General features: G+C 38.4%; 1 protein-coding gene across 4 annotated transcripts in view; it reads left to right on the top strand.

Moving 5' to 3' along the window:
• The first annotated feature begins 581 nt into the window (after positions 1–581).
• DDX50 (DExD-box helicase 50) overlaps positions 582–11468 on the top strand; it is a 31013-nt gene continuing 20126 nt past the window's right edge. The window contains exons 1-9 of one of the 4 annotated variants that reach the window (XM_055325481.1): positions 659–756; positions 4316–4422; positions 4525–4670; positions 4792–5091; positions 7889–7964; positions 8330–8508; positions 9981–10098; positions 10216–10401; positions 10711–10856. In XM_055325481.1, coding sequence (XP_055181456.1) covers positions 4900–5091; positions 7889–7964; positions 8330–8508; positions 9981–10098; positions 10216–10401; positions 10711–10856 — 897 coding nt within the window. In that variant the 5' untranslated portion in view covers positions 659–756; positions 4316–4422; positions 4525–4670; positions 4792–4899. Of the gene's footprint in view, positions 757–4315; positions 4423–4524; positions 4671–4791; positions 5092–7888; positions 7965–8329; positions 8509–9980; positions 10099–10215; positions 10402–10710; positions 10857–11468 lie in introns of all 4 variants that reach the window. The other 3 variants (XM_055325480.1, XM_055325482.1, XM_055325479.1) reach the window with 3 other exon arrangements.

Genomic DNA, 11468 nt, shown 5'->3' with positions numbered 1-11468 from the left:
AGCCCCGCGGCAGAGTCCGCGAAGCCCCTTCCCACCAGCACCCGCCCGCCGACCTCGCGCGGAGCCGTTAGACGTTAACGCCTCACCCAGCACTGGGCGGGCCGAGGCCTGCAGCTTCCGGCGGCGAAAGGCAGGGCGGGGCGGGGCGGCGCGGGGCGCTCCCCATCGGGCTCGTTCGGGTCTGTCCACGCGCCGGGGCGCCGCGCGCGACCCCTCTCCGCCGCGGTTGGGGTCCTCCCCTGCTGCGGAGTGCATGCTGGGAAGCCCCAGCGCGTCTCCGCGCCACCTATGATAAATGTTCGCAGTGGGGGAGGGGGGAGGGGGAAGGAAGGCGGGGGGGCGGGAAAAAAAAACGCGACTCATTTCGTGATAATCAGTTCGCGCGTCCTTTATGGAGATTGGCCAGCGTTTCGCCCTAACAGCCAATCGCTTTAGAGCAAGGGTGGGCCAGTCGAGATCACTCATTCTCATTGGCCGAGTCGTTGCAACGCAAAGGAAGAGTTTAAACCGGGAGTATCCGGGATTATTTTTCCCCGCCGTGCGGTGCGTGTCCCGGAAGTGACGTAGGCCCTGGCCGGGCGGCCGCCCTGCCCCCGCTTCCTTTCACGCTGCTGCCGCCCGTAGGTGGTTGTGGCCACCCAGCCCAGAAAGAGGCGGCGGCGGCGAATGATGCCTGGGAAACTCCTCTGGGGGGACATTATGGAGCTGGAGGCACCCTTGGAGGACACCGAAAACCAAAGGAAGGAGAGGCAAAAGGTGCGCTGAGGATGGGCCGCGCCTCCTTTTGGGCTGCGCCGGCTTGGGCGGGGAGGGGAGTTGTTTCCGATCTGATGGTCTGTCACAGCCCGGCCGGAGCATCCCAGGGCCTCCCCCAGCGCAGCCCGCGTCCCTTTGAGGTTGCTGCGGGCCCATTCCCACCTCCACACCCGTAACCTGGGTAAGAGCTGCGCTAGGCTTTGGCCCGGCCTCCCGCGCTCCTTCAGCCTTTCCCGTAGGACATGGGCAGCCTCCGGTTCCCATAGCTGCGGAATCTGTTCTTTCCTCTTCTTCCTTAAGCAGTGAGGCCTGTTATTTGTGTCTTGTCGGCCGTCGTAGAAGACTATTTGAAAAGATGGTTGCCTTGAATGTGTGTTACTTCTCCGTCACCCTGGCATGTGAGGAAGAATTTTTGGGGGAAAGCGGTTTTAGGTTTACATATCTCGATAGCTCCTGTTTAGAGGCTTAAGGAAAAGTGTCACAGCCAGCATTCCTAGGATTTGGCTGTGATGGAGATCGTGTGGGTTGTTTCACCAGTAGGCTTTACTGTTAGTATTTTCATTCAGTACACAAGTATTTAAGGAGCTTAATTTGTGCCACACTCTTTGCTGGCACCAAGAAGTTCGAATAAGTCCCTGTCCTCAAGGACCCTGTAAAGGAGTTGCAGAGAATTCTCATCCCAACCCTCCAAAAAATTTTTTGAAAATTAAAAAAAAAAAAAAAAAAAAAGGCCCAGAGGAAAGAAAACAGACCTTAGGTGGGTGAGGAGTTGGTATTTAAAGGCTGACATTTGGGAAAAAAAAAATTCTGTATAGCTCTAGAGAGCAGAACTTACCTTTCCTACTTTATCACCAACGTAAACTTTGCCATTAGCGTCAACCAGTTATTTTTTTTTATTATGGTGAAATCTACATGACATAAAATTAACTATTTTAAAGTGTAAGTTTTGTAGTATTAAGTACATTCGCATTGTTCTGTAGCTATCACTACCATTTATCTCTGGAACTTTTTCACCCTCTAACTGAAACTCTGTTCCCATTAAACACCAACTTCCCATTGCTCTCTCTCCTTTTTTTTTTTTTAATTTTTATTTATTTATGATAGTTACACACACAGAGAGAGAGAGAGAGGCAGAGACACAGGCAGAGGGAGAAGCAGGCTCCATGCACCAGGAGCCCGATGTGGGATTCGATCCTGGGTCTCCAGGATCGCGCCCTGGGCCAAAGGCAGGCGCCAAACCGCTGCGCCACCCAGGGATCCCTGCTCTCTCTCCTTGATCCCTGGAAATCATTTTACTTGCTGCCACTAGATAGCAAGTGGTGTTTGACTTCTCTAGATAATCTTATGTAAGTGCAATCATCAAGCAATTGCAATTTTAGCTCCTCAAATACTTCTCTCTTTTTGCATTCAAATCCTACCTATATCTGTCAAGGTTTAGTTTATGTGTCTATTCTAAACACTTGAGTGTTCACGTCCAGGAATCTCATTCTCCTTTGAAGTCTTGTTCCAGTGCTGTCTTTATCATTTGGTTGGCATCTATTATGTGCTTCTTTGTAAAGTTAGCTCACTTTTCCAGTGCGTGTCTTTCCCCACGTTTCCAAAGATTCTTGAGGGAGATGGCCATATATTTGTTTATCCATATTAATACATTCTTGTAAATTGGTGGCTTTCGCATTGTAGATCCTCCAGAAATGCTTGTTGATTTTCCTCTAACTATGAAAGATAACTAAAGATTGGGAAGCAGATTGGAGTATCAGCTAATAGAAACAACATTCAGGTAGTGATCTGGCATTGAGTTGAAGGTAACTGGCTTTGAATATGTGGAGCTATGGAGCTGAGCCCTAGGTTCTCAAACCTGGAGTGCAGGTGACGGAAGAAGCATAGAAGTATTTGCTGAAGCCATGAAAATGATTTGAAAGTATACAAGAAAATAGAGACTTAAGGAGCATCCACAGAAAGAAGGGGGAGAGGAACCATTGGAGCGGTAGATGTAAGAGGATAAGGAAGGAATATAGAGTGTCATGGAAGCTGAGAAAGTGGAGAGTGTCAAGCACTCTCTATGGATCTGATGTGGAATGATATATTTCATCACCTTGGGATATTGCTGGGCTGGATTTGAGGTCTCACTTTACCTTGCTTCATCTTCCTGAAGTGCAGGGCTCCAAAGCGATTCTAACCCCAAAGCTGGCTCTGTAAATAACCTTGCTTTCCTATAGAACTTATTGGTTTGGGGAGAACTTATTGGATATGGGCTAGTTCAGTTAATGAAAGATCAAATGTTACAACATGTAACTGCGTAACTTATGTTGATGTAAAGCTCTACTGTTTACAAAGCATTTTCGCGTTGTTTTCACAGCATCTCCTCCATTTTCTGCATGAGAAAATTGTATGTGAAAATACTCTGTAAAATTTATGTTCCAGTTTCATGGTTTCTGCTGTCACTAATAACTACTTTCTAATTTATATTGAACATTTGACCAAGTAATTCCGAAGTGTTAAATTGCCAAATAATTTCTTGCTGCTTGCAAATATTAAAACACTGGTCACCATTTAGACATTTTTTTTATAAATATGGATTTTTTAAAATTTTTATTTATTTATGATAGTCACACAGAGAAAGAGAGAGAGGCAGAGACATAGGCAGAGGGAGAAGCAGGCTCCATGCACCGGGAGCCCGACGTGGGATTCGATCCCGGGTCTCCAGGATCGCGCCCTGGGCCAAAGGCAGGCGCCAAACCGCTGCGCCACCCAGGGATCCCCACCATTTAGACATTTTAAAACTAAAGTTGTAGGGACGCCTGGGTGGCTCAGCGGTTAAGCGCTGCCTTCAGCCCAGGTCGTGATCCCAGAGTCCCAGGATCGAGTTCCACATCAGGCTCCCTGCATAGAGCCTGCTTCTCTCTCTGCCTATGTCTCTGCCTCTTTCTGTGTGTCTCTCATGAATAAATAAATAAAAATCTTTTAAAAAATAAAGTTGCAGAGTAGTCTTTTTTTTTTTAAGTTCTATTAATTAACTAAAAAAATTTTTTTAAATGTTTTGAGCATTACTAATATACTTGCCTTTCCATGGGAGTATAACAATTGGAACTTTGTGAATTATACAGTTTTGTTTGGTTTGTTTATTCTTTAACCTGTTAATTATCAAAGTTCAAAGAGGAAGCATGGTATGAAAAGAGCATGGGCTTTCAAATCTGACAGAGCTTGATTACTAGCACTTCCACTTGAAGGAAATCCTGCATGTGAGTCTTTGGCAAGTTACTTACTGCTAAGAACTTCTGTTTCCGCATCAGTAAAATGCCAAAGGTAATACAGGTTCGCTATCCCTTATCCAAAATCCTTGGGGATTTTTAGAAGGCTAACACCGCAGTAGGGTTTGGGGCCCCCAACCAATAATCAAACACCTTAAATTAATATCAAATATGAATATGCATACTAAGTGGAATAAATAAAGGTTATAAATAGCCTCACATCAGTTCGAGTCAAATTTTTCCACCAAGTGAGTTCAGGTTAGGTAAGGTTTTGTCTCCAAATAAGTTACCAAAAAACTTTCGGTTTTCAGAGCTTTATGGATATCGGAATTTCGGATAAGGGATTATGGACCTGTACTTCCCTTATAGGGTTGTTATGAAGATTTAAACAAGCCGAAAACACATTACACAATGCTGGGTAGGTACTCAATAATATTAACTATTTTTTTTTTCTCTTGGAGATATTAGAGGTCTTTGCTTTTTAATTTATAAATCTTGGGTTCTCATCTTTTTCTGAAAGGAGCTGTTTTGATTTCCCTTAAATCATGTAATGGGATCAGAGAGCGGTTAGAGGCTAAGTCTTGAGAATGCAAGAAAGGGGATAAGAAAGAAAGCAAGAGGTGAAACTTAGGCTCTGCATTAGCAACCAGTCTGGATTTCTACCAGGTAACTTTTCAAGGTGATGATAGATTGAGCTTTGCTGGTTGGGGAGTCACACTCTAAGTTCTCTAGAGTCTTAAGAAGAGATCTTGTGACCCTCTTGTCACTGCTTTTTTGTTTTTCACAGAGTGATAGAAGGAAATCAAGGCACCATTATGATTCAGATGAGAAATCGGAAACAAGAGAAAATGGTGTTGCAGATAACTTGGATGCTCCCAAGCCAAAAAAAGCTAAAATGAAAGAGAAGTTAAATGGAGACACTGAAGAAGGATGTAATAATAGACTTTCAGATGAATTTTCTAAATCTCATAAGTCAAGAAGAAAAGATCTGTCAAATGGAGATATTGATGAATATGAAAAAAAATCAAAGCGAGTGTCATCCTTAGATAGTTCTACTCATAAATCAAGTGATAATAAACTAGAGGAGGTATGGATACTTTTTGTTTTGCATTTGCCATTATCCTTGAAATACAGGCTAATTTGATTTTTAGACTATTTAGAATTGATTCCATAATGTTTCCTGCTTAGTGTCCAGTACCCTCAGTTGGACAGAGGAGTCTGTACAGCTGAAACCTGAGGAGCCTTTTTCTTTGTCCCTTGCTTTTGTCATTATATTGCCTTTTTCTTTGGGTGGAGGTGGGGAGGGGTGGTTAAATGTAAACCTTTCCTATACATTTGGGTCCCTAAATAGTTTTTCCAAATTGCTTATTGATGGTCACCTTCCTGCATTTCTTATGGTTATTTCAGTCCCTACCAGTACTCATGAATTGACATCTGACTTCCTGAAACAAGGTACATAAAGCCTCTTGACTTTGTGTATTTTGCCTTCTGCTTTTTCTGCTTCCGTAACAATAGCAACTTTAAGTTATCTTTAGATCTTGTTGTAACTCAATCTTAAAGCTGTTTACATATTTTTAAACAATGAAACATAAAAATGATCTGAAGAAGTTTGTTCTCCTGGATATCAACTTTCTGGGAGGTGTAGGAAACATACTTAGTATAGAATTTGCATTACTGGAGTTATTGCTTTTGCCTATACCTTTAAGAGTAGATATTTTCTTGGGCAGAATTTATTCAATTTATTCTTGCAGTTTTCCTCTAGCAGAATTCATAGATTTGCTTCGATATCATAAATTGTCAGAACTCAGGTCCTCCGAAAGAAACAACTTTGATAGTCTTAATAATTCTTGGTAGTTAATAATTCTTTATATTTTAAAATCTGATGGTTGCCGATAATTTAAATACATCTGAGCCTAATTTAATGTGTAATCTTCGGAGAACTTTGGGAAATCATGTTGAATTTTTGCCTTAAAATACGGTGTTTTTTTTAATTTGTGAATTTGATATTTGTCAGGAAGCACATATGTTAGAGAGTTGATCTAAATAAGGCCCTACAAATTTGTATTGCTAGTAGCAGAATGTACAGGGTTGCTTTTGCTCTGTTGGGATTTTACCTGGTACAATGCTCTGTTGGGATTTTACCTGGTACAATACTCTATTATAATAGACTTAATTATTATTTTGTTTTAGATCACATTCAGGTTCAGGAATTCTACTTTTAGGTATTTGTCCTCCTAAGGAGATAATCATGAAATGTACAGGGATGTATGAAACTCTTATCACTGTGTTATTGATAATAGTGAAAAATTTATGCATCCTAAATGATTGTAGGCATTTGGTTTTAGAAAATATGCTGTATCTATGCCATAGATGACATCTATCCTAAAGGTTGTAGAAGAATGTTAAAAAGGTATTCAGGGTGCGCCTGGCTGGCCCAGTCAGTAGGGCATGTAGCTCTTGATCTCAGGGTCATGAGTTCAAGCCCTATGTTGGGCATGGACCTACTTAAAAAAAATTAAAAAATAAAAACTTATTAAAAGGTATTCAGTGTATCTTATTAAATGGGAAAAGTATATTACAAAACAGTATATACAGCATTACCTTATTTTTATTTTAAAAATTTAGGAGTGCCTGGCTGGCCCAGTTGGTAGAGCATGTGATTTAATCTCAGGATCATGAGTTTGAGCCCCATGTTGGGTGTAGAGATTACTTTTAAATAAATAAATAAATTTATATATACATAGAGTAAGCTTTGGAGGAGTGTTTGTTTCGAATGTGGCTTTAGCTGACTGGATTATAGTTTTATTTCTGTTCATATGTGGCTTCTGTTCTACAATGAAAATGTGTTATTTTTGTAATAAAATTTTTTCTTTTAATCTTAAAAAGATAATAGTCTTGAAGCTTGCTTAAATGGTTTACAATTTCAGTTTGATATTGTGTCTTTTATCTGGTTCTCTGTTTGAAAACTGCTATTGTGTATGGTTCTGGAACTACTTTCTTTAAACACACCAATAATAAAGTTGACAGGTAGCTATATTGTCTTTGTTCTATATACACAGCGAGTAGTACATAAAGTTTTCAATAGATGTTAATTATGTCATGCTAACCTGTATATACGTGTTAAAGAAATTTTCCAGCTTATAGGAACTTTTCTTTGTTTTGGTGACCTAAAACATGCTTTTTAGAGCCATAGAACGACTTTTTAACATTTATTTTTAGAAATGATTTACTTTCCTCATTGTGTAATTTTTTGAGGCTGGTTTATAGGCTTCTGTTAGCCCTTGTAATTAATATTGTCTGTATCTATGAATATGACTTAGATGATCAAATAGCTCTTCTGTAATGTCTCAATCAAATGGAAAATATATTTTGATTTATGTAGTAGATATATTTCCAAAGGGAGTTTTATGTGTGAGTTAATCATTTTAAAATGTACTGTGGGAGAGGCGCCTGGGTGGCTCAGTCGGTTAAGTGTCCAACTCTTGATTTTGGCTTGTGTCATGATCTCATGAGTTGTGCGATTGAACCTGGCGTCTGGCTCTGCACTGGGCATGGAGCCTTTCTTAAGATTCTTTCTCCTTCCCTCTCCCTGTTCCCCTCCTCCCCCCACCCCTAAAAAAAAAGGAAAAAGAAGAAAAAATAATAAATGTACTGTGGGAGAGTGTATTGAGTAAACTTGCTATTTAAAGGGATACTTTTGAAATTAAAAGGATTTTCCACTAATTTATTGTGTAAGTTAATCTATACACTTTTTGCCTACTAACTAAAGTTGATTTGCTAGCTCATTCAGTAAAACAAACAAAAAAAAAGGTAAATGAATAAGATTCTAAATATCTAGCTGAATATGAACTATATTAGTTAGAACTTTGATTTCATTTTGACAGACCCTAACACGTGAACAGAAAGAAGGAGCCTTCTCCAATTTCCCTATTTCTGAAGAGACAATAAAGCTTCTAAAAGGTACTATGAATTTTAATGGAAATAAAACTGAAAATCTACAACTAGATTTTATAAAAATCTTTGCCTCTTCTGACCAAAAGGAGATATAGGAAGTATAAGAGAAATAGCTCTTCTTTAATTGCAGTTATTTCTACATCATCCTTTTTGGTACTCTGACCAGTTTTTAACTTTAAATAATTGTATGTATTTGTCAAAGATTTCAGACCAATTTTTTAAATTCCTCTTTGGGGTAGGAATAACTGTAAATGTCACTAGGTGGTGTATTTTTAGGCTGACATTGAGGAATCTGGATTGTCATTTTCAAATAAAAATATTTTTTCCTAATTTTAGCCTTAAATATATTTCAATGAAATCTCATTTTACAGGTCGAGGGGTATCATATCTCTTTCCTATTCAAGTTAAGACCTTTGGTCCTGTATATGAAGGAAAAGATTTAATTGCTCAAGCACGGACAGGAACAGGGAAGACATTTTCTTTTGCCATCCCCTTGATTGAAAGACTCCAAAGAAATCAAGAGACAATTAAAAAAAGCCGCTCACCAAAGGTAACCATTATAGGGAATAAAAGGTTTAAATAATACTCTAATGAAAAGGGAAAGAAGAGTATACTGATCTAAAATGCAAGTATCCCCAAGATAGAAAAGTAGCTCTGTGGCATAAAGTAAAAATTTAGGTCCGACAGCAAAAATTAGTTGATTTTTAACATAAATCTCAAGTAAAGCTGAATGAAGTGTAGGTATTGCATATGAATGTAATGTATATGGATCCATAGATGTCTTTGATAAGTGTATATTATGAAGCCAGCATGCCTAATTTTAGGTATATGTATAGTGAGTATATTTAGTGACCTTTCTTCTTTTTTTTTTTCAGTCTTGATCTTTGCTTTTAAACAATGAATTTGCTAAAGAGGTATTCACTTATTTAGTCATTCAGTTATTAATATCATTTGTTTCACTGGTTGACTTTGTATGAAGAGATTAAAGAAATGATTTTGCTAGGCCCTATGTGATTGAGGTACTGGAGATCTGTCTTAATTTATAAGTAGTAGAGAACAGAGAGGACCTAGTGAAATACTAGCCTAAAATTTGGTGTTTTCAGAACCTATAGTCACTTTAAGGTCAATAAAGTGAAGAAGAAAAATATCAGTATCAGTATTTGAACAGATATGTGAGTAAAAGTAATTTGTTCTTTGAGACTCCTAAATGGTATTGCACTATGCAAGTAAATTCATTTATGAGTGTAATTAAGACATAATGGTCTTGGAACAGGTTGGCCAACAGGATAAACCTTTTTTATTTTATTTTATTTTTTTAAGGAAAAACCTTTTTTTAGAGAGTTTTGATTCTTAGGTGAAATTAGGAAAGACTGCAAATAATAGAAAATAGGACACATTTCCAATACTGCCTTAAAAAGCTTTTATGCTAGAAGGACATTATTGGAGATTCCAGCTCCACTACTTCTAGGCAAAACTCTTAACTTCTTTAATAATTAGGTTCCTCTAATGTCACCTCACAGGGTTTTTGTGAGGATTGAATTATGTAATTCTCATAAAGCACTAGTTCTGTGCCAGGCACTGTTTGAAGTATAAGGAATACAGTAACTTAAATTAATATAAATCCCTGCTTTCATGGAACTAATATTTTAGTGGGTAAGATAGACAATAAATGGATAAGTAAAATAGAAATATTTTATATGACATAAATGCTAAAGAGAAGTAATTAAGGGAATAGTGTGACGCATATGAAAGGAGGGTTAAAAACCTCATTGAGAAAGTGAATTTTGAAAAGACACCTGAAGGAAGAGGGGAGGGTATTATAAATATAAGCTATTGTTCTAGTTGTCATTTGTGCTGTCTCTATTTTTTTTAATTAATTTGTGTGTGTGTACTCTGTCTTTAAATATTATGACTTTAATGTTGAGATTCCTAGTTTTAAATGCACTTAAAAAAAAGCCTTCTCAGTTTGAACTTAGATGTCTTTAGAAAAGTATCTTTTTATTTTTTAAACCTCTTGCTTAGGTTCTTGTTTTGGCTCCTACAAGGGAACTGGCAAACCAAGTAGCCAAAGACTTCAAAGATATCACTAGGAAACTCAGTGTGGCATGTTTTTATGGTGGAACATCCTATCAAAGCCAAAGTGAGTAAATATGTCTCATAGTAGTGCAAAGATGTATTTGCTACTTAAATCTGAAGAAATGGTGTGAAAATGTATATTTGATTTTTATGTATTACTGATATTTCTCTCCTCTCACAGTTAATCATATTCGAAATGGTATTGACATCTTGGTGGGGACTCCTGGTCGTATCAAAGACCATCTGCAGAGCGGCCGATTAGATCTTTCTAAACTGCGCCATGTTGTGCTTGATGAAGTGGATCAAATGTTAGATTTAGGTTTTGCTGAACAAGTTGAAGATATTATCCATGAATCCTACAAAACTGGTATATCCTAATTCAAAATAAAAACATTAGCAATTATAGTCAGTGGTTAGATTTACTAACTCATTTTACTGATTTCTTTGCTCATTGTCACTCCTTAAATTCTCACCTTTTTTCTGAGTTCAGTTTTCTTCATATTTTCCCCCAGTTTTGAAAATTGAAGGTTTTAATAATTATAATTAGTTTGTATGTTCAAATTTACCCCAAATTTTGAATTTTTTATGATTTCTTTGAAGTTTGTGGGGGGATTTTCAAAATCTGACTACATCATGGATATTAAGAAAGCATTTGATTTCTTTTTGTTTATTTGAGATTCTGAAGACAATCCTCAGACTTTACTTTTTTCTGCAACTTGCCCACAGTGGGTATACAAAGTTGCAAAAAAATACATGAAATCCAGATACGAACAGGTTGACCTTGTTGGAAAAATGACTCAAAAGGCTGCAACTACTGTGGAAGTAAGTAGCTTTCCAGCATGATAGATTGTAGCTTTTAGTTGGTATTTGAAATTTGTTGAAGCTAAATTTAAGTTTTGGGTACTAGTTCAGGCTACATCTTTCCTTTCTGCCTTTAGTCCATAAGATACCTGTGTACTTCTATGGTCTGTGGCTGAGCAGTAGAATAGAATAAGTTGGAGAAGAAAAGTATGTTGACAGACACGTCCTAACAGGTGATACACAAGCAGCTGTAGAGATAGACTTAAAGTATTGTATAAAGGGACAGAGGAGGCAGTTTATATCAATTTGAAGAGAACAGTGTGGGGGTAATATGTTAAAACTTAGGTGAAAAAGTTAGATCTCCATCTTATTCCCTATACCAAGAAAATTCTCAAAATAATTTTTTTTTTTTTTAAGATTTGAGAGAACATATGAGCGCACAGGGTAGGGAAAGAGGCAGCGGAAGAGAGAGTCACAAGCAGACTCTGCATTGAGCACCAGGCTTGACACAGGGCACACAAGTAGGGGGAGAAGCAAAAGGAGAGGGATAAACAGACTCCTAGCTTATCTGGGATAGGGCTGCCTAGCTCTACCTGGCTTGATCTCAGGACCCTGGGATCATGACCTGAGCTG

Source organism: Nyctereutes procyonoides, unplaced genomic scaffold, assembly GCF_905146905.1.
Source record: "Nyctereutes procyonoides isolate TBG_1078 unplaced genomic scaffold, NYPRO_anot_genome, whole genome shotgun sequence".
Lineage (NCBI taxonomy): Eukaryota > Metazoa > Chordata > Mammalia > Carnivora > Canidae > Nyctereutes > Nyctereutes procyonoides.
Note: the sequence above shows the minus strand (reverse complement) of the source record. Positions and strands in the feature narration are given on the sequence as shown.